The 23763-nt window shown below is 37.0% G+C and overlaps 1 protein-coding gene, 1 long non-coding RNA gene and 1 other non-coding gene across 8 annotated transcripts in view; all 3 read left to right on the top strand.

Annotated features, from left to right (window-relative positions):
* The window catches only part of LOC105492218 (neuropilin and tolloid like 2), a 60709-nt gene that overhangs the window by 7684 nt on the left and 29262 nt on the right, over positions 1 to 23763 (top strand). For 3 of the 6 annotated variants that reach the window (XM_011759231.3, XM_011759237.3, XM_011759233.3), the window contains exons 2-6: positions 3825 to 3881; positions 6500 to 6640; positions 7290 to 7538; positions 13333 to 13377; positions 13461 to 13588. In XM_011759231.3, coding sequence (XP_011757533.1) covers positions 3825 to 3881; positions 6500 to 6640; positions 7290 to 7538; positions 13333 to 13377; positions 13461 to 13588 — 620 coding nt within the window. The remainder of the gene's footprint in view (positions 1 to 3824; positions 3882 to 6499; positions 6641 to 7289; positions 7539 to 13332; positions 13378 to 13460; positions 13589 to 23763) is intronic. The other 3 variants (XM_011759232.3, XM_011759234.3, XM_011759235.3) reach the window with 2 other exon arrangements.
* LOC139359869 (uncharacterized) lies at positions 13595 to 20126 on the top strand. The gene is made up of 2 exons (XR_011616415.1): positions 13595 to 16829; positions 16872 to 20126. It is a non-coding gene; the product is annotated as an uncharacterized lncRNA (long non-coding RNA).
* On the top strand, positions 15217 to 15323 carry LOC112428555 (small nucleolar RNA U13). The gene has a single exon (XR_003020559.1). It is a non-coding gene; the product is annotated as a small nucleolar RNA U13 (small nucleolar RNA).

The following is a 23763-nucleotide window of genomic DNA, read 5'->3' as shown; positions in this document are numbered from 1 at the left end:
TGTAATAATATTTCAAGTAATTCTCTTGAGGTTTTTAGATTTTCAATAACATTGAAATCTATAAATAATAATTTTGTCTTCTTTCCAGTATTTATTGCATTCACTAGAATTGCCACCATTAAGTAATAGTGAAAAGAATAAATGTGACTTTGATTTTTTTTTTTTTTTTAACAGTGGAAAGTAGGCCTTAAAACTGGAAGGCCTAGGAACAGGATTCTCTGCTTAGAGCTAAAATGACAGTGATTCAGGGTAAAAAGAGGAGGAATAAAGGGAGTGGCTTTGAGGATTGTTTAACAGCCTGAATAGCACCTATCTTTATCATCTGAGTGATTTCATTTTAGGTCAGATCTGTACACAGGTTATTATAAGAGTAAATTCAACTCTCGAACCAGGAGTAATGTCATAAATGGTGGGCACTACCTTTCTCAAGCATCAAATCACAAGCAGTTCTCTGTACAATCAAATTGCAGATTAAAGAGTTTAGAATTTTTATTTTTGTGTAGATTTCTGCCTTATAGAATTAGTGCCTTCCTATATACATTATCATTGAATTCAAAGTCTGAGGTATTCCTGTATTTGAGATATTATTGATCCTTTTGGTAAGAGGGAACAGTGGCACCTAGATTGGGAATAAAGACAGAACAAAGAACCACAGAACTGCTTCATGTGCTAAATAATGGCAGGGTTTAGCATTAATGGAATTTGTTTTAATATCTCAGCCTGGTTATAACTCAAGCAGTATACAAAGACCTTGTTATACAACTCAGGAAACTGTGTTTATAATGATACAGAATTTAGAATGGATTAATAGTCACAACTGTATTACCAAAAACTGTATCAGTAAATCTTTCTATCCCTAATTGCTGTGCAGATTCACCCTATTCTTTATACGTCGTTTTTATATTTAGTGGCTCAGCTCATTTGGTCGATTGAGTTGTGAATAGCTAGTAATTACTTGAGAAAAAAAGAAAACTGCACAGCCCTCTAAATAAAGTGGAAAAGAATATAATAGGCTATTTGGCCTTGCAACTTTATTTTCAGTATGATTGTTCTATCTTACTTGTGTATTCTGTGCAAATTTCATAAAGCAGTTATTTTATACAGGCACATTTTTATTGGTCATTGTATACCATAATTGTGCTGCCACAGTTCATCCCTTTGCCATAGTTGCCATTGCTGTCTTGCCTTCAGTTTATTGGCCTCTTACATGCCCTGTCTGCTGGCTTTGTGTGGTTATTTGCTTATATATAGATTTGTAAATGTCAAACTGGTAAATAGTTACACCTGTGATTAAGGAGGAACGGTATACTGAGCACGAAATATTGACCAGTGGTGTATGATCTGAATGATATGGGGAGATAGTGTCTTCTAATGAGATAAATTGATACAAATGGTTGGGTTATTTGCTGAATTATCAAATACCTACTATTACCTGACTTTTCTTTTTGGTCATAAATCTTCTGTTTTAAAAAAATGTTTCACAACTCCATTCTTCTAATCAGATCCAGTGTAGAGATGTGAAGAGTTAAAGATCTCAGCATAACGTGAGATCTTCAACACTACCGTCAACCAAAGAAAGGGAAAGGGGAAATTAATGTTATTGAGAAAAGACAGAGGAGACACAGAGGTCAGGAAGGATGCCAGAAACCAAGGATGAAGAGGTCAAATAATTAGATTTTAAGATGTGAACTGAATAACAAGAGCTACCTCTTAACCATTTCTACATTGGTGACTTTGGTAGTAGACACCCAGTACATGCTATTGAGTGAACAGTGGTAACTGTCTACTAACCACTTGCACTAGCAGACTCCAGTGCCTCCACCTCCCTCACCTCTCTCGTCCTGTAGGTTGCACTTGACTGTACATCTGAACCATGTCATTAGTTTCTCCTCCTTTCCCTTTCCACTGCCACCACTCTGCTTCAAAGATGGTAATGCAAACATGATCACCTTTCCTTCCCAATGGTCTTCTCTCTTCTCATTAAAAGTGTAGACTCCACACAACCATTAGGATTATTGGTCTAAAACACAGAAGTGATAACGCCATACACCTGTTTAAAAACCTACAAGGGCTTCTCATTATAGTTAGAAGTCCAAACTTTTTAGCATGCCATTCAAAACTTGTTACAATCAGATCTCACCCAGCTTTTCTCTAACCTACTATACCGCTGTAGCCTTCCACTTGCCAACCACACTGTATTACTCAGAGTTCCCCAAAACCTGCTGTAGGTTAGAGCTCATGCCTCAATGTTTTTATTTTATTTTATTTTATTTTATTTTATTTTATTTTATTTTATTTTATTGAGGCATGGTCTCACACTTTCACCCAGGCAGTAGTGCAGTGACACAATCATGGCTCACTGCAGCCTCTAACTTCTGGGCACTAGTGATCCTCCTGCCTCAGCTACCCAAGTGGCTGGGAGTATAGGCACGTGCCACCATGCCTGGCTGATTTTTTTTTTTTTTTTTTTCATAGAGACAGGGCCTCTGGAACTCCTGGGCTCAAGCAGTCCTCTCGCTTCAGCCTCCCAAGGTGTTGGGATTTGCAGGCATGAGCCACCGCACCCTGCCCTCCATGTTCTTATTTAAGCTGTTTCTTTCTCCTTCTCCTGGGCTCAAGTACTATAAGGTCCAACCAGAGTATGCCTTCTTTTTTGGGAGTTTTCCTCATTCTATTTCCCTTAACCCCCAGCAGAATGGACCCTCTGCTTCCGTTATGCCTTCTGCATATCTCCTGTTAAACTCCGTTTCACCTTGTATTGTAGATTCAACAATACATTGATTCCTTGTGGATGCTGGTTTGTCCTAATCTCCATCGTTTATTTAGCAGAATGCCTGGCACATAAAAGTACTATACACATTCTCTCATTTAATCTTCACAGCCACCAATGAGGTTGACCTATTTATACGTCATCTGCATTTTACAAATAAGTAAACTGAGCTGGAAAGGCCTCACAGCTGGTAGAAGGCAAAACTTGAACCCTAGCCTAGATTCATGAAACTCCTTAAGTCCACACTCTTAACCATTTTGCTCTGTTTGTCTCTCCACACCTGTGCATCCTTGGTGCCCACTCTTCAGTGGATACTCTGTAAGTGCCTATTCACTGAATGAATAACTCCAGCAGTAGTTCAGCACAGACTGGCAGTGTGGTTTCCATTGAAAGGGAGAGTGTACCACCCATAAAACTGTTTCTTTAAATCTTCAAACCACATACACAAAACAATTCAGTATGTTGTTGATTGGGTCTCAGAAATGTTCAACATGGAAAAAAAGCTTCAGTGTTAAATACGGCTAGCCTTTGTAGCACAGAGGACAGCATAGTACTGCAAGATGATAAGACAGTTTGAATTGATTTCTAGGAGACTGCTGCCCCCTTACTTGTGTCTTGATTATGAATGTTCTCAGAAAGCAGATATAATCTAATTGAACTTTCACTGCCATAGCACGTTGCAGAGCCAGCTATACTGCATGTAAACTTTGAGATGGACTACAGTAAATAGAGGAATAGTTAGGATGAGCAAGGTCTGTTGCAAAAACTAAGTGTTTTTTTTTTAAGCTATTAAGTTGAAAAATGCTTTAAATGCCATGTATTATTAAATGCTTGTATAAATGAGTACAAAACCACTTGTCTTTTCTTGGGTTATCTTAAGGGTTAGGTAGCAAATCAGAGCATTACATTTAATGCTTAAAAATCTTGATAGTGAATTTTACTAATAAATAGTGATTTTAGTTCATCTTTTTTTGTCATCTGATTTTCTTTATTGACTTAGTAAAATGTAGTATAGATTCAATTTCATAACTTTTCTTCTCTGTTATTTCTCTAGTGTTGTTAATAACAGTACTGGTAGTGGAAGGGATTGCTGTGGCCCAAAAAACCCAAGGTAAAGTACTTACATTGGTGACTTACTGCATGTTTAAGACAATGGAATGGCTTATTTGAAAGGATTGCAACTTTTGGGTACTATTTCCATAATCCCTTTGGGGTGTTCCAGTGACCTAAGGCTTTCTGTCAACCCATCAGCCTCAATTTTACTGGGTTTAGCTGCAGTTAACTAGAGTAAATTGTCAGCATAAAGTCTTGCCCTGATAAATTTTAAAAATTGACATCACTAGTAGCTCCTAGCATACTGTGTATTATGTCCAAAAATTAAATGAGATTTATATTTTATCACTAAGCAAAAATAAAAGTCCCTTTTTCTAATTTAAACAAATGAAACACTTCAATTAATATCTTACTCAAAGTCCTTTGGTCCTGTTCTTTTGTCTTGATTTATGATTGATGATTAGCTAGTGTGATTGTTTTTTTTGAGCCAGATTTTTATGTCTGAATTTAGTACATTTCCAGTGTAACCTTGTTTGTTTTTTATTTTCATCTAAGTAATACATACACATGATAAAAATCAAAGCATTCCTAAAAAGTTAGTTAGCAAAAATGAGTTCCCCATCTTGCCCTACTTAACTTCCTGCTCCATGGAAATAATCACTCTTAGCTGATTCTTTTGATTCTTTTGGTATTTCCCTTCCTTTCTCTAAATAACATGCTGTATTGCTACTTGGTTATTTCAGTTTTAGAAATTAGATAATGATTTTTCACCGTGGAAGATAAGAATTTAGCTCTTTCACGCACCTACTGTCCACTCCATCCATATATGAGTGTTCTTGTACCTTGCATTTGTACCACCCTTCTCAACACAGTTCTGTCATAATTCCGGTTAACTCAGTGTTCAGGATTTACATTAAGTCACTCATTCAGCTGAATTTTGTCTTTAGGAAGTTTTCTTTTTTTTTTTTCTGTTTTAATTTTTAAAATTCCCTTTCCTCCGTTTTCTCTCTTCTGCCTTTTCAGGAATTCTGTTATTTTACTTGGTTATGACCCTCTTGGTTTTTGTTTCTAGCTCTTCTGCTTTCCATCTTTTTGCTCCACATTCTCTGAGACTTCCTCAACTTTACCTCTAAACCAGGAGTTAGAACACTTTTTCTGTGGATCAGATCGAAAGTATTTAAGGCACTGTAGGCCCTACAGTCTCTGAAGCAACTCTTCGAATTCCTTGACTCTTCTGTCCTGGAACAAAAGCACACAAATGATGGGCATGGGTATATTCCAGTAAAACTTTATTTACAGCAGGCTCCAGGTTATGTTTGGAACAGGGTCATAGTTTGCTGAACTCTGCTCTGAACATTCTGCTGATTTTTTCATTTCTTCTGTCTTTGGAAGCTTTTTTTGGTTCTGTTTTCTGAATATAATATTCTGTTTGTACACTTTGTTTTTGTCTTGTGGATTTACTTGCTTCTCTTTCTCAGGATATTAAATGATTATTTTGTGGTGGTGGTGGTGTTTAAATATTCTTCTTGCATAGTCTTTATCTTCTCAGAGTTGCTTTTCTCCAGTTTTTTTTTTAATTAATTATTTATTTATTTATATTAGTGATTTTCCTCCAATGTCTGGTGATCCTTGAGGGCTCATATTTTAAGAGGGACACTAAAAACTGATCATTAACTGTCTGCAGGTGTGGGCAAGGATCAGTTACTGGCTCTTACTGTTGACAGATCTGACATTGGGGAACTCCTGCGTCTGCATCAAGCCTTTCCTAGGGGCTGTTTCGATTCACAGAGAAGAATCTTTTCTTTTCCTGCTTAAAGGCTCAATATCTGATCAGGAGGCCTTTGTGGGAGTTCAGCAGGAAATGAAGGCTGGAACATATGCTAACATTCACTCATCTCCCTGTTTTCCTTCTCAGCTGTGCCTGGTGTCCCCTAGTCCAGTAACCCTGTTTTACCTTCTCCAAAGAAATCACCTTTAGTGTTCTGATGGTGGTTGTAGAGCTGCTAGATTTGTGGAGGAGGAAAGGGTACTGAAAATCCAACTCATTCTAAACAAACTTTTAACTAGCCTTGTGTTTTTAAAAAGCCCAGTTTCACTCACCACCCCCCCCCCCCGACCCAACTTCCTGGTACAGCCAGTTGTTACTGCTATATCTACCCCTTTGTATTTAAGAGTTTATATCCTTTTAAAAATGCTTTTATTGTTGTTTAAGTGGAGTTTGAGGAAGGAGCAGAGCTAAGTGCATGTGTTTAGTCTACAATCTTCAACTAAAATCCCTGTGTAACCTTTGAATCTTCTTTCACTGTTGTGTTAATCTAAGTATGAGGGCCCCATCTCAGAGATCATTTCCTGGGACACCTTCATTTTTAGGTTAGAACTGAATTGTATTGCATCTTACTGACTTAGCAGGTTCCCCCATACGGTTTTGCCCTTTGTTAAGTGCATATAAGCCCTTTATTTCCGTTATTTTACACGGCAAACTTGTCCTCTCCCAGCAAGTTTTCCCTCCCTATCTTTCACTTCTATACTCAATTTATTGTGCTAAATTTGACAGTGGTTCTTACAAAATTTTATATATGTAGCACAGAGTGAGCAGTTGTTTGGAAACTGGTGGGGAAAGATAAAAATGATTCTCTTTTGCTGTAACGAGTGTTTTAAATGCCGTTTTTCCCTAAGATGGACAAAATATTGGAATCAAGCACATTCCTGCAACCCAGTGTGGCATTTGGGTTCGAACCAGCAATGGAGGTCATTTCGCTTCACCAAATTATCCTGACTCATATCCACCAAACAAGGAGTGTATCTACATTTTGGAAGGTATTTGACCAATTTATTTTCTTGGATTAATTTTTACTTTATTGTAAAACTAAATATGTTGGTAAAATGACCTATGTAAACCAGTTTGAATGAGATTTAAACATGTATTTGAATTAAACTCTAGTGATGATAAGTATTTCTGCATATCGAATACATTTACAAGATACTAGCAGAAATGTTAGGGAAAGTTTGAATCTCCCAAAGTATAATTCAACTAGGTACATTAGTATATATGAAAAACTTCTTTGATAAGAAACTTAAACTTACTGGCATCCCTTATAAGGCTTAATTCAAATTTATGTCCACATAAGTGAGTTCCTTTCATTTCTTCTGTTTATTTTTCTGTGTATTGTGGTACATTGTATCTTGAACTAAGTATTAGCTTCTTGACTTTTCAGTTTGAATCACTCAAAAATATTTAATTTAGTAGATAGCATGTGCCAAAGGAAAAGATTACTATACTTCTACAGAGTAGCATTATTTTTATTGTAAGATACAACATTTATCATGACTTGTATAGCAATTCTCACTAAAACCTTTGTCTATGAAGCAGTTAGCAGAACAGTTGTTCTGCCTTTCTCATTTGTGTCAATACATTTATATTTTTTCTTGTTTGTGTTGCCCTGATTTGCTTACTCTTATTTTCTAGCTGCTCCACGTCAAAGAATAGAGTTGACCTTTGATGAACATTATTATATAGAACCATCATTTGAGTGTCGGTTTGATCACTTGGAAGTTCGAGATGGGCCATTTGGTTTCTCTCCTCTTATAGATCGTTACTGTGGTGTGAAAAGCCCTCCATTAATTAGATCAACAGGGAGATTCATGTGGATTAAGTTTAGTTCTGATGAAGAGCTTGAAGGACTGGGATTTCGAGCAAAATACTCATTTATTCCAGGTAAAGAATAAGTTATCTTTTAAGTGGTTGGGCATCTCACTCTAACTCTGATTTTAGAATCTTAAGGTTAGAAAAGAGATTAATTTGGTCAAGTTAATCAAGTCAAGATTTTAAATAAATTAGCAAAGTCAAAGGGAAATTAGTCCATGAACAAATAAGAAGTTAATGGAAATTGGACATAGAAACGTATCACTTGAAATTTGAAGCATATCAGAGATGGTGCCACATTTTCTTAGATTTTTTTCTGTCTTACAGCACATGCTCAGGCTAACATTTAAAATATATTTAAAAATGAATACAGTTTTAAAAATAATTCAACAAATTGTCTTTTTTCAGAATTTCCACAAAAATTGTTTTGTATGATTTTTCTCATTTAGCTGTTATAATTAACCACTCAACTGAATAAATACTCTAGAATATATTGAGCAATAGAAAGAACACTGCTCTGCACTTGGATGTCAAAAATCTGAGTTTGAATTCTTTCTCTGCCTCCTAATAGCTATGAGACTATTAAGCACAGAATTATGCCTGAGATTTGCCATTAGTAAAATGGGAATGCCTGCTGTATTAGTTTACTGATGCTGCCATAACTAATTACCTCAAATTTGGCCACTTAAAACAGCAGAAACTGATTTTCTTGCATTTGGGGAGACCAGAAGTCCAAAATTGCACAGGGCCTCATTCCCTTTAGGAACCTGGGGGAGAATCTGGTCTTTGCTTCTTCCAGCCTCCAGTGGGTGCCCCAGCCTTGCTGGGCTGTGGCCACATCACTTCAGTCTCAGCCTCCCTCTTCACAGCTCTTTCTACTCTTTTCAAGATCCTTAACCTAATGGCATCTTTTACCTTGTAATATTTACTCTTTTTAAAAACTATATATGTATATATATACACACACACACACACACACACACATATATATATATATGTACCCTACTACTCACAGGTTATGGGGATTCCAGTGTGTGTATACTGGGGGGCTACTGTACCATCAGCCTCCTCCACCTTGTTACCTGCCTCACAGTAGGTGAGAACACTCTGAGAACTGTAAAGCCCTGTCCATTATGGCACGTACATATCCCCAATGTAGAAACACAGAGATGTGCAAGTTACTGTTCCTGTCTTCACCAAGCTTACACACTAACGATATGAAAAAATAACAGTAAAACAACTGTATGATCTTTTTGCTTTTATTTATTTTTCATGCAAGAAATTTAATTGGAAAAAATTAAAACATTGAAATGAAAAGAAAATATCCATAATTTTTCCACCCTCTATATGAAATCAGTGTTAACAATTTGGTGTATATCCCTTCCAGTGTTTTTCTGTATCTGTTTCTTTTGTTTGTTATACAAGATTGGGATTATGGTACACATATAACTTTATTATCTGCTTTTTTGCCTGAAAAACATAAACAACCTTTTTTTCCCTGTCAGTACTCATGTAGGAAATTTTAAGCTTTGCTTCATTATATATCTGCTCTTTTTAAATTTGTTTTCTGTAATCCCCATAGCCAAACAAGTATTTATTTGCTCAGTGCCAAAAGGATATTTCCAAAAAGTAAAATTTGTCTAATAGACTTTATTTTTTAGAACAGTTTTAGGTTCCCATCAAAATTACACAGGAAGTAGAGTCACCATAAACCTCCTGCCTCCCTTTCCATCGGCATCTTTCATGAGAGTGGTGCATTTGTTACCAATGATGAGCCAACATCCATGCATCATTATTACCCAAAGCCTTTAGTCTATAGTTGACATTAGGGTTCACTCGCGGTAGGGTGTGCTCTGTGGGTTTTGACAAATGCATGATGACATGTATCCGCCCTTACAGAACCATACAGGACAGTCCCACTGCCCTAACAGTCCCCCATACTCTGCCTCTTCATCCTTCCCTTTCCCCAAACCATTGGCAATCGCTGTTCTCTTCAGTATCTCCCTAGTCTTGGTATTTCCAGAATGTCATGTAACTGGAATCATACAGTATGGAGCCTTTTCCAGTTAGCAGTATGCATATAAGTTTCCTCCATGTCTTTTTGTGGCTTGATAGCTCATTTTTCACACCAAATAATACTTCATTGTCCAGATGTACCATGGGTTGTGTATCCATTCTACTGAAGGACATCTTGGTTGCTTCCACATTTTAGCAATTATGAATAAAGCTGCTATTCATGTGCAGGTTTTTGTGTGGACATGAGTTAATTCATTTGAGTAAATTCTAATACATGCCACAACATGGATGAACCTTGAAACATTATGCTAAATAAGATAAGCCAGAAGCAAAAACACAAATATGACTCCATTTATATACGGTATCTAAAGTAGTAACATTCATTGAAACAGAAAGTGGAATGGTTATCAGGGTTTGTGGGGGAAGGGGATTTAATGTTTAATGGGTGTAGACTTTCAGCTTGGGATGATTAAAAATTCTGAAAATAAAAAAATGGTGATGGTTGTACAACATTGTAAATATGCTTAATGCCACTGAATTGTAAACTTAAAAATGGTGGAGCCAGGCGTGTGGTGCACACTTGTCATCCCAGCTACTCGGGAGGCTGAGGCTGGAGGATTGCTTGAGCCCAGAAGTTCGAAGTTATAGTGAGCTATGATTGCACCACCGCACTCCAGCCTGGGTGACAGAGCAACACCCTGTCTCTTAAAAAAGAGCAACATTATGAATTTTATGTTATGTATAATTTACCACAATTAAAAAGTAGTAGTGGCCGGGTGCGGTGGCTTACATCTGTAATCCCAGCACTTTGAGAGGCTGAGGTGGGTGGATCACATGAGGTCAGGAATTTGAGACCAGCCTGGCCAACATGGCAAAATCCCATCTCTACTAAAAATACAATTAGCTGGGTGTGGTGGTGCATGTCTGTAATCCCACCCACTTGGGAGGCTGAGGCAGGAGAATCACTTGAACTTGGGAGGTGGAGGTTGCAGAGAGCCAAGATTAAACCACTGTACTCCAGTCTGGGCAACAGAGCAAGAATCTGTCTCAAAAAAAAACTAGTAGCTAGTAAGCTGTTTTTTCACAGTGGCAGGGAAAAGAAAGATACACAGGATACCCTGCCTTGTGAAATAGTCCACAGGAGTTTGAGAACCAATAGTTTATATCAAAATGACTGATTGGATTAAATTGGTTAGGTGTTTTATTTTTATTAACTAAATCAACTGACTGAAGTAGTTGAAACAGTGTCATGAAGACACAATAGATGATGACTGTACATAAGTTTAGACTACTTGACAGAAAAAGACATCCAAAGAATACACTTATTTGAATAGTGTTTTTAAGTATTTAAAAACAAAATCAGCCAACTTCATATGTAAAGATACTTACTTTGGAGTCAAGTAGCTCTTTTTCCTCTATTCATGTTATAGATCATGAGAGCAACTTTAAATGGCCTATAGTTAAAATATAGACAAAGTATAACAAAATGCTTAGGATTTCTAGAGTTTATCACCTTTCATTTGCATTTTATAGTGCTTCACAGTTTTGATAGACATTATATTTAATTTTGTGCTAATGACAGTAATGTCAGGATTATATAATATTTTACAGATGAGGAAACTGAGTCAGAGATTAAGTGATTTTCTTAGTTCATAGAATGGCAAATCCAGGACTAGATTGCAATTCACTAGGCAATACTTCCTGCTCTTCTCATGTCACCTTTATAATGTGGGTGAGGTCACATTGAAGAAAAGCCTTATTAAAAAAAAATGTGGATGAGAAGTCCACAATTTTATCACTAAAAGAGAAAGCCAACACATGTCAAAATAAATAGGCAATGCATAATTAGCTAAATATATCTCTGTCTGATGTTATTTCAAGTCATGTTAATAAAATAAGTTTTGTCTAGGAGTTGGTAATTCTGGAAGAAACCTATTAACAATGGTGAGAAGTTCGTATTTTTTTAATGAAATTCTCTAAGCTATTGGTGATATTTACTGAGGCAGAGGCTCTTAATGGGTTGTTAGTTCCTGGATGTAACTGGGATAATTATGGACATTTTAATGCGATAATGACAATATCCTAGATTTCTGGAATACACGTGAACTAGTTCTGATTAATTTGCCAGACAGTTCCTGTGATTCTCCTCCGCCATGCTGTTTAAGATTTCAATTTCTCTTTGACATTTCTCTGCAAAAGAGCCAAAACGTCTGTTGTCCTCTTTTAGCAAGGACAAGTTTTGTTTATAAAGTTCAAAAAGAACAGTTGCTAAAATATATTCTACATAAGCTAATAATTTTTTTCCTCTTTTTAAAATACATAATTTGATGACTTCCTAAAGTGTCTGGAATTAAAGACAACAGTTTTTTTTTGTTTTTTTTTTTTGTTTTTTTTTTGAGACGGAGTCTCACTCTGTCACCCAGGCTGGAGTGCAGTGGCCGGATCTCAGCTCACTGCAAGCTCCGCCTCCCGGGTTCACGCCATTCTCCTGCCTCAGCCTCCCGAGTAGCTGGGACTACAGGCGCCCGCCACCTCGCCCGGCTAGTTTTTTGTATTTTTTAGTAGAGACGGGGTTTCACCGTGTTAACCAGGATGGTCTCGATCTCCTGACCTCGTGATCCGCCCGTCTCGGCCTCCCAAAGTGCTGGGATTACAGGCTTGAGCCACTGCGCCCGGCCAAAGACAACAGTTTTAACAGGAATTGAGTCTCTAGTTGTACACAATTAAATTGTGAATTGAAATAGATTTTCCAGGCCAAGTGCGGTGGCTCACACCTGTAATCCCAGCACTTTAAGAGGCCAAGGTGGGTGGATCACGAGGTCAGGAGTTTGAGACCAGCCTGACCAACATAGTGAAACCGTGTCTCTACTAAAAATATGAAAAATTAGCTGGGCGTGGTGGTGGGCACCTGTAATCCCAGCTACTTGGGAGGCTGAGGCAGGAGAATCGCTTGAACCCGGGAGGCAGAGGTTGCGGTGAGCAGAGATCAAGCCATTGCACTCCAGCCTGGGCAACAGTGTGAAACTCTATCTCAAAAAAAAAACAAAACCAAAAATAAAGAAATAGATTTTCCAGAAATCTGAGACATTTTAGACTACTCAGCAATTTTTTTTTTATTCTGGCAGTTGGATATATACACAGGTTCTATCTGAACTTTAAAATAATTGTTTAAAGATACCTGTGTTTGTAATTTCTAAAAATTTATTTTTATTGTGGTAAAATATCCATAACAAAATTTACCCTTTAACCTTTTTTTTTTTTTTTTTAAAGACTCATTTTGTCACCTAGGCTGGAGGGCAATGGCGCTCTCTCTGCTCACTGCATTCTCAACCTCCTGGGCTCAAAAGTTCCTCCCAGGTCAGCTTCCCAAGTTGCTGGGACTACAGGCATGAGCCACCATGCCCAGCTCTGTTTAACCATTTTTAAGTGTGTAATTCAGTGGCATTAAGTACATTCACAGTATTACGCAAGCATCACCACCATCCATGCCAAAGTTTAGAAGACAAATTTTAACATGCTTCAGGAGAAGGGAACTTCATTCCTTTTTAAGGCCGAATAATATTCTATTATATTGTATATGTGATGTTCTGTTTACCTGTTCAGCTCTGATAGCTGATGTGAGTTTTCAAGTAGCATAAATAAATTATTCACTATGGAATCAAAAATATAAATGTGATTAAATAAATGTCGATCCTGTAAGTGAGCTCATAAATGAGCAATGATGTGTCGTTTTCACCAATGAAAGCTTCTCTTAGCTTGCTATGAAATGGAGCATTAGATGTAATGTAAGACATCAAAGCTTAAAGTAACTATCTCAGTACCAATGACTTTCTTCTTTTTTCTGTTGCAGATCCAGATTTTACTTACCTAGGAGGTATTTTAAATCCCATTCCAGGTTTAGTATATTACCACTTGTTCCTCTTGGCATTTTTGATCAGTCTTATGTTCCTTTGAACACCTTTCATGTATTCCTTCTAGATTGTCAGTTTGAGCTCTCGGGAGCTGATGGAATAGTGCGCTCTAGTCAGGTAGAACAAGAGGAGAAAACAAAACCAGGCCAAGCCGTTGATTGCATCTGGACCATTAAAGCCACTCCAAAAGCTAAGGTATTATTATGTGTTGAGTCTCTTCAGAGAAGAATATCATGATAAGGCATGATTTGCAAAATATGTTATTTTGGTTTGTGAAAATATTTATTGACTACATAAACTGATATTGCAACTTTTTAAAAATGTATTTTATTTCGCTTTATTGGCACCTACTAAGATCCCAGCATTATTATAGTTAAATAAACTGGAATATAGTTAAATTCAGGAATATTACATGTATATTAAGATTCTCAATTATAAAAGATTAAGATTCTTAAGACCTGTCAGTTCCCAATTGGTAGGTGTGCATATTGATCAGCATGATTATAGATTCATTAACATCTTTATGAGGAAAATAGGCCACAAGAGGTGAAAGTGTGTTCTCAAAAGTTACAGAGTTGGTCGTAGCAATCTAAAAACGAAACCCAAATGTGTCAAGTCTGTTCTTACCCTGCTGTCCTCTGCTACTCATGGGGCGCTTTTATTGGAAAGAACTGCAGGGAAGGATGTTTTTAAATAACTCCAACAGATTGAGATTGGATACTGACTACTTCTGCATTTAATTTATACTTCTAGGAATATCAACAGAGTTAAAATTATATTTAATGTGTATTATGTAAAAAGAGGGAAAAGAGGAGAGAGGGTGGGAAAACATACCTCTCAAGAATCATGAAAATCAGATTTAAAGATTGGGTAATATGATAGATAAAGTAACCTGAAAACCCATCTGCTAGAAGACACATGGAAACATTGGGTAAAATATGACAAATAATTCTTTTAAAAGCATATGTGTAAGCTCCAGGAAGGAGAAAAAGAGGGTAATGCTTATGGGTGAGAAATGAAGAGACAGAACTATAAATTAATAAATTGAAATTGATGTTACAAATGCCCCTGGCTGATTTTCATAACCTGTTACGGCACAGGGGTAGACATACTGAGAGCTTCCTTTTAATTCCCATACTGAGAAAAGAAGAGTCCTGGGGTTCACATGGCCTTTATGAGACTCACATGAAGCTGGAGCCCTCAAAGGGTGGCAACTCACATGAAAGCATAGATTAGAAAAAATGTTTCACTGCCACATGCTGATGACAAAGAAGCTTGTTTTTCTGGGTTTAGTCTCAGGGTGAGGTTGGGGGTGAGGCTGGGGTCCCCCCTAGCTTTATACTTAGAAACCCTGCCTTTATTAGGGTTTGAGAAATGGATTTACATTCCCTGCTCAACCCAGGAGTCACTAAGTCCAAAAACTAACAAAATGGTCCTGGGTGCATTAAACCTTTGAGTCACCTGGCAAAAATAAATCTAAAAGTCACCAAGAAAGCTGCAGGGTTGGCATGGATGAAACACTGCTGCAGGTCAGCTCACAGCCCCCAGATTCTGAAACCCCTATGCTCACAGCCCACCATGGGTATGAGTTCACCAACATAACAAACAGGAAGGAGTTCCTTAGATCCCCAAGAACTTGAGTGTTTCACATATCCTCCAAGAAGGAAACAGAGATGAGAAAGAAAAATGACCACGTCCATTTTTAAAATAACCAAATAGGAGGTCTATAAGTTAAAAGTGGCTATTAAAAAGATGTATCTGAGGAAATTACCCAGAGCGTATTGCTGGAAGAGGTGGCAGTTTATTAGGATTTTCCATAACTGATACTCTGTAGTGTGTAAGTAAGCCTGATGCCCAGGTCTTCACGCACACACGTGATGTGCGCCTCCCTCCAGCCTTGTTACCATGTCGGCACATTGCCTATCTGATGTGAAAAGGAAAAAAAAGAAAATTTCAAGAACTGATAAAAAGCATGACACAGGGTGACTCCCAAGCAGGAAAAAAAAATTTAAGTGACACTGACATTGTACCCCACAGACAAGGAGAAAAGTTTTTAAACAACAGAGAAAATAGTCTACAAAAGGATACTATTAAGATTGACACCAGAATTATCAATAGCAAAATAGAAGCCCGAGACAATAGAATAATGTCTTCATAGTGTTAAGAGTGTTCATTGTCATTTAAGACTGAAGGCAGTGGCGGGGATGATTAATGAGTACAAAAGTATAATTAGATAGAATTAATACCTGGTATTTGATAGCACAACAGAGTGACTACAGTCAACAATTTATTGTACAGTTTAAGCGTAATTGGGTCATTTGTAACACATGATAAATACTTGAGATGATGGATCCCCCATTTATCCTGATGTAATTATGTACTGTATGCCTATATCATGATATCTCAGGCACCCCATAAATACATATATCTATTATATACCTGTAAAATTAAAAAATAAAAGAATGAGGGCAAAATGAAGGTGTTTCTCTGCAAAATAATACATGAATTAAATGCTACAGTTAAAATCCAAATATATCTTGTTTACAGGATAATTACAGGAAGTTTTGAAAAACTAGGAAAGAAATAACAGACAAATGTCAAAAAAGAGCTGATGTAACTATTAAAACAGAAATCAGTAATGTCACTCTCTCACTAGATAAATCTCAGGTATTAATGTAGCCTTAAAATGCACAAAACATAGATTGCTGATTGTCAAGGAAAATCGACAAATCCACAACACAGTTGGTAATTTTTTTTTTTTTTACTTCTTAGTAATTCATAGGTCAAGCATACACAAAGTTAATATGGCTCAAAAGATTTAAATAACACAGTATATGCTTAATGGACATGGTATCTTGCTCCCAACATCCAGAGAATAGGCATTCTCTACTAGCATTCATAAAACATTTATCAAAACAGATACACGTGGTTAGCTAACAAAGGAAGTCTGAACGTATATGCAGAGCATCCTATGACAAAAATGCAATTAAACCAAGAATCAACAACCAAAGATTACTTTAAAACTCCATATGTTTGGAAATATAATAATATACCACTTAGTAATTTGTAAGACACAGAAGAAATCAGTGTGAAAATTTGAATACATTTAAAATGCATTAATGAAAATACTACATATAAAAAAACTGGGGGGTACAGCTAAAACCGTACTTTGAGAAAAAAGACTGAAATTTAGTTAAGACTCCAGAAGTTAAAAGAAAAATCCAAAGAAAGGGCAATCATAAAACAAATTTTTTTTAAAAATGAAGATACAAAAAGAATAAATCAATGAGGCCTGACATGGGCTCTTTGTAAAAGGTAACAACAGGCAGACTTCTGCCAAGATTGATCTAGAAAAAAAAGACATATATAGTCCAGGCACAGTGGCTCATGCCTGTAATCCCAGCACTTTGGGAGGCAGTGGCGTGCGGATCACGAGGTCAGGAGCTCAAGACCATCCTGGTGGCGTGCGGATCACAAGGTCAGGAGATCAAGACGGGTTTAGTGAACTCCGTCTCTACTAAAAGTACAAAAAATTATCTGGGCATGATGGCGGGCACCTGTAGTCCCAGCTACTGGGGAGGCTAAGGCAGGAGAATGGCGTGAACCCAGGAGGCGGAGCTTGCAGTGAGCCGAGTTCGTGCCACTGCACTCCAGGCTGGGCAACAGTGCAAGACTCTGTCTCAAAAAAAAAGAAAAAGGAAAAAAAAGACATAAATAATATTAGAAATGGAAAAGTTATAAATCAGCTACAGCAAGGCTTTAAAACTATTATGAGACAAATCAACTAGAAAGTAGACCTGCCGAACAAGAGAGGAAAGAAACTGTGTTTCTTTAATAAATAAATGACAATGAGGGGGAAAGGAAAAACAAGAATCTATAGATTAAAAGAGATATAAAAGTCAAGTGAACTTACTGATTCAGACAAACTGTAAATGGAGGGAACTGATGACATTAAGAGGCGTGTAGAAGTTTGAACACTGGTATTTAATATTAAGTTATTCATTTGTTTGATTTGATAATAGGATAAAGGTTATTTTTTAAGTGGCTTTAGTGATACAGAAATGTTTACAGATGTAATGATTTAACGTCTGAGATTTGTCTCTAGTATGTAAGAGTTAGAAGTGAGGAAAGACAGATAAAATAAGATTGGCTAGGTTATAATTACTGAAGTTGGAAGCTGGATACACAGATATATTTTGTCTGTTTTTGCATATTTTGAAATTTTAATAAATGTTTTAGACTATCATAAGAGAATATTATAAATAATGATTTGTCAGTAGATTTGTAAAGGGTATAAATGGTGATGTTTGGAGAGTATGGAGGGAATCCCTGTTTTTTTCTCCCTTAATCAGAATTCACAACAGGTTAGGAGACTAAAATTCTGAGGAACACTTGTCTTTCTGGCCAGAGGAACTAGATACAAGAGACCATGTTGTCATCTGGAGAATATGAAGGAAGTCTTGGAGAGGAGAGAGCTAGAGCAGGGAAGCACTAATGCAGGCTTTCCTTCTGAGGTGCCTGCGTGTGGAACAGATCCAGGGAAACGTGGCAGCAGTGTTAGGAACCACGTTACAGTATAAACCACCTCTAAGTTCCTGAGTGGGTCACACACTGGGCAAGCCTACCCAGCACAGCAAGGTCTTTGAACATTGGGACCACCACCCAAACAAAGAGACACAGAATTTGCAGTCTGAACGCAACTTAGTTGTCTGCAGAACCAAAACAAATAACAAAAAACGACATCCTCCAGGGATTTTTAACAGGATCCAAGTCACACAGCATAATATTTAAAATGTCCAAGATACAATGAAAAATTACAGAGAACTAGGAAAATCTGGTTAATTTTTAATGAAAGGCAATCAATAGATCCCAACCCTAACCCAAATATTAAGAACTATCCAAAAATATTTTTTTAATTAAAAAAATGTTTTTAATAGAAATGGGGTCTCACAGTGTTGCCTAGGCTGGTCTCAAACTCCTGAGCTCAAGTGATCCTCCTGCCTCAGCCTTCCAAAGTGCTAGGATTACAGGTGTTAGCCACCATGCCCAGCCAGAATTATCAAAAATTCTAAAGCAATGATAGAACCATGCTTCATGAGATAGCAGTAAACACTCTCAGAGTAGGAAAATAGGACTCAGCAGAGAAATAAAATAATTTTTTAAGTGAAAAATTTAGAAGTAAAAGAAAAATCTGAATTTTTAACAAATAATCACTGTATGGGCTCAATAGAAAAATGGAGAAAATAGAAAGTCACTGAACCTGAAGATGAGTCAGTAGAAATTATCCAATCTGAAGTACAGAGGAGAAAAGATTGAAAACAAAGTAATTGAAAACTGTCCATGGGACAGTTTCAAAGGGCCTAACATTTGTGGTGTTTAAGTCCTAGCGGGAGAAGAGATTGGCACAGAATAAATATTTGAAGAAAATTGCTAAAAAGCCCCAAACTTGATGAAGGACATATATCTAGAGATTTAAGGAGCTCAGTGAACACCAAATAGGATAAACAAAAAAAGCAATACCTGCACACATCAAAATCAAATTACTTGAAATCAAAAATTGAGATCTTGAGGTCTACCAGAGAAAAATGATGCATCTTGTATAAGGGAGCAGTGATTTGAATGACTATTTTTTCTCTTTAGAAATGATGGAAGCCAAAGGTAGTGGATCAGAATCTTCACATGCTCGGATGGGCAGTAAGGGGAACTGTGAAGTCCAAATTTTATACCCTGCAAAACTTCTTTCAAGAATGATAAAACTAAGAGAATTTATCACCTATGCACTAGCTATAAAGGAAGTTATTTAGATAAAATAAATGATACTAGAGAAAATCTTGAAACTTCATGACTAAAGGGAAACGAATGGTAAATATCTGGGTAAATTTCAACTATTTTACCAGTATCAGGAATGAAAGAGAAGATATCGCTACAGACCCTACCAATGTTAAAAGGAGTAAGAAAATACAGGGAACAGCTCTATGCCAGAAAATCAGATGACTTTGATGAAATGGGTAAATCTCTTGAGCTACACAACTGCCCAAACATATCCCAGTAGAAATACACAACCCAAATCATCCTATGCTTATTCAAAAATGAATTAATAAACATCTTCTAACAAAGAAAACTCTAGGCCTAGATGGGTTCACTGGCAAATTGTACCAAACATTCAAGGAAGATATAATGCCAATTCTTTAGTATGGTCCAGGAAATGAAAGAGCAGGGAACATTTCTAAACTTACTTTGTAAGACAAGCATTACCCTGGTACCAACAGACAAAGAGATATTATAAGGAAACTATTGATCACTATTCGTCAAGAAAACAGATGCAAAAATTTCAATAAAATATTAGCAAATCTAATTCAGCAATATAAAAAAATACATAATAGTAAAGCGTGGTTTATCTCAGGAATGCAAGTCTGGTTCAACATTTGAAAAATCAATGTAATTCACTATAAAGACTAAAGAAAACTGTGATTGTCTCCATTCATTAAAATTCAACACCCATTCATGATAAAAAGCCTCAGAAACATAGGAACAGATGGGACTTCCATAACCTGATGAAAGGTATCTACAAAAACCTACCAGCTAAACCAGGCACAATGGCAAGCACCCATAGTTCCAGTTATTAAAGAGGCTGACACAAGAGGATTGAGAATCGCTTGAGCTCAGGAGTTCAAGGCCAGCCTGGACATCATAGTAAGACCCTGTCTCTTAGGAAAAAAAAAAAAAAAAAAGAAGCAGCAGAAAACCCTACAGCTGACACCATATTTAATGGTGAAAACCTGAATTCTTTCCCCTTCAAAATCAGTAGCAAGCTAAGTCCTATTCAATGTTATACTAGAAGTTGTAGCCAGTACAAAAAGGCATACAGACTGAAAAAGAAGAAATGAGTCTTTTTGAAGATATCATTGTCTATATAAAAATTTCCATAGCATCTAAAAAGCTCCTGGAACAAATAGATTAGCAAGATTGCAGGATGGAACACCAGTATACAAAAATCAATTGCAGGTCAGGCACTGTGACTCCCGCCTGTAATCCCAGCACTTTGGGAGGCCAAGGCAGGCGGATCACTTGGTCCAAGACCAGCCTGGGCAACCTGACGAAACCCAGCCTCTATAAAAAAACAAAATGTTATATATATATATATATAAAAATTAGCCGGGCATGGTGGCTGCACCTGTAGTCCCAGTTACCCAGGAGGCTGAGGCGGGAGGATCACTTCAGCCAAGGAGGCGGAGGCTGCAGTGAGCCAAGAGCACACCACTGCACTCCAGCCTGGACAACAAACTGAGACCCTGTCTCAAGAAAAAAAAAATCAATTGAATTTGTACATACTAGCAATGAAAATTGGAGTTCAAAATTAAGAAAACAGTATCATTTAAAATATTACTCCACCAAAAAAAAAATGTGTAACATCTGTAAACTGAAAACTTAGAAGACCATAATGAAAATATTCAGAGATGACCTAAATAAATAGATACACTGTGTCAATGTATTTATAGACCCCCAGTAGTGCTAAAATGTCAGTTCTTATGAAAATGATCTACACAGATGAATACAATTTCAATCAAAATCACAGCTATATTTTTTGTAAGGATTGACAAACTGATTCTAGAACATAATGGAAAAGCGAGGGATTACAGAAGCCAAAATTATTCTGAAAAAGAACAAACATGGAAGACTCATTACCTGATTTCAAGACTTACTGTGAAGCTTCAGTAACCAAGACTGTGGTACTGACAAAGGACAGACACACAGATCAATGGAATAGGATAGTCCAGAGATTAGATTTATGCAAATATGGTTCATTGATTTTTTGACATTGAAAGGAAATTGAGTGGAGAAAGGATAGTCTTTAACAGATGGTGCTGGAACAATTGGACCTCCATATTCAAAGAAAAAAAAAATGAACCCTCACCTACACCCAACACTGTATTTAAAAATTAACTCAAAATAAATCATGGACATAGATGTAAAATTATAAAACATTTAGAGGAGAATATATGAAAAGAATCTTACTGGGTTAGACAAAGAGTTCTTAGATGCAACACCAAAAGAGTATCCATAAAAGAAAAATTTAGGCTGGGCACGGTGGCTCACACCTGTAGTCTCAGAACTTTGGGAGGTTGAGGCGGGCGGATCTCAAGGTCAGGAGATTGAGATCATCCTGGCTAACATGGTAAAACCCCATCTCTACTAAAAATACAAAAAATTAGCTGGGCGTGGTGGCGGGCACCTGTAGTCCCAGCTCCTCGGGAGGCTGAGGCAGTAGAATGGCGTGAACCCAGGAGGTGGAGCTTGTAGTGAGCCGAGATCGCGCCACTGCACTCCAGCCTGGGCAACAGAGCAGGACTCCATCTCAGAAAAGAAAAAAAAAAAAGAAAAATGTATAAATTGGACTAATGAAAAAGCTTTTTTATGTGAAAGACACTGTTGAGTGGGGGAAAAAAAAAGCCACTGACTGGGAGAAAAAAAAAATCACCTATGAAAAGATATCTTTCATCCAGAACTCAAAACTCAACAATAAGAACAAAACCCAATTACAAAACAGATTTTAACAGATACTTCACCACAGAAGATTTAATCATTACAAAAATGCAAATTCAAACCACAATGAGATGGCACTATTCTCTGTTAGAATAACTGGAATTTAGAAAAATCACTCAGTGCTGGGAACTCTGTAGAGCAGCTGAAACTCTGATACATTCCTGGTAGGAGTGCAAAATGATAGAAACGCTCTGGGAAACAGGTTGGTGGTTTCCTATAAAGTTACTGTGTGACTCAGCAGTCTCTTCTGGATGGGTACCCGGGAGAAATGAAAGCTTATGTTCATGGAAAAAACCTGTGTGTAAATATTCATAACAACTTTATCTGTAATAACCAAAAACTAGAAATGTTTCAAGTGTTCTTTAGCTTTTGAAAGAATAGGCCAGGTGCGGTGGTTCACACCTATAGTTCCAGCACTTTGGGAGGCTGAGGCGGGGGGATCACTTGGGGTCAGGAGTTCAAGACCATCCTGGCTAACATGGTAAAACCCCGTCTCTAATAAAAATACAAAAAATTAGCCGGGCCTGGTGGCAAGTGCCTGTAATCCCAACTACTTGGGAGGCTGAGGCAGGAGAATTGCTTGAACCCTGGAGGTGGAGGTTGCAGTGAGCCCAGATCACACTACTGCACTCCAGCCTGGATGATGAGCAAAAATTCCATCTCAAAAAATAAAAAAATAAATAAACTGTGGTACATCCATATAGTAAAATCTAGTCAACAATAAAAAGGGACAAACTATAGCTACATTAACTCCAGATGCATCATGCTAAATGAAATGATCTAGACTCTAAGGATACATGCTGTGTGATTTCATTTATATGAAATTCTAGAAAAAGTGAACTACAGGACAAAGAACAGATCATTGCTTACCGGGGATGGAGACTGGAGATGGGTTTTGACTGCACAGTAACAGCACAGGAGAATTTGAGTGAGTTGTGGAACTGTTCTTGAAGTGTCAGCAAGGACTGAGTAGTGGATTGAGTAAAGCAAGCAGACTCAAAGAATTTGCTTTAGAAGTATAAATTGTCTCGTTAGAATTCAACTATAAAGAGAAAAAATATATATAAATTGGTACAACCACTTTGGCGAGCTATTTCACATGTGCTCTGGTAAAGCTGAAAATAGTCACATGCTACCACACAAGTATACTTCTAGATTTATACCCAAATGAAATTGTCATACCTATGCATAATGAGAAGACAACAATGTTTACGGCAATATTAGCTAATTATAAAAGTAGAAGCAAGCTAAATGCCCAATAGGAGAATGGATACACAGTGATTTATTTCTATTATTGGTATGAGGTTTTAAAATATATGGAACAATACAACATATTTTTATAGATATGTAAGTATGAAAATATTAAATGTGCATTAAATAAGTGAAGTTAAACAATATTTATTAGATCTCCTTACTCTAAATTGAAATATTCCATGAAAAGATAATTCCATATTCACAAATTTTTTAGGGGTATTACCTGGAATATTGACTATAAAAGAATGTTGTATTGCTTTTAATAAAAGTAAATCAGTTATTTAAAGTTAAAAAAATTATACAGTTGACATGGGAATTGGATCAAATTTTAAAATTTTAAATGTTTAAATGTGTAAATAGGCCAGGCACAGTGGCTCATGCTTATAAACCCAGCACTTTGGGAGGCTGAGACAGGTGGATCACTTGAGGTCAAGAGTTCAAAACCAGCCAAGGCAACATAGCAAAACCCCATCTCTACTAAAAATACAAAAAATTAGCCAGGCATGGTGGTGCACGCCTGTAGTCCCAACTACTCAGGAGTCTGAGGCACAAGAATCTCTTGAATCTGGGGG

Source organism: Macaca nemestrina, chromosome 18 (genome assembly GCF_043159975.1).
Source record: "Macaca nemestrina isolate mMacNem1 chromosome 18, mMacNem.hap1, whole genome shotgun sequence".
Classification (NCBI taxonomy): Eukaryota; Metazoa; Chordata; class Mammalia; order Primates; family Cercopithecidae; genus Macaca; species Macaca nemestrina.
This window is presented reverse-complemented; position numbering and strand designations above follow the sequence as displayed.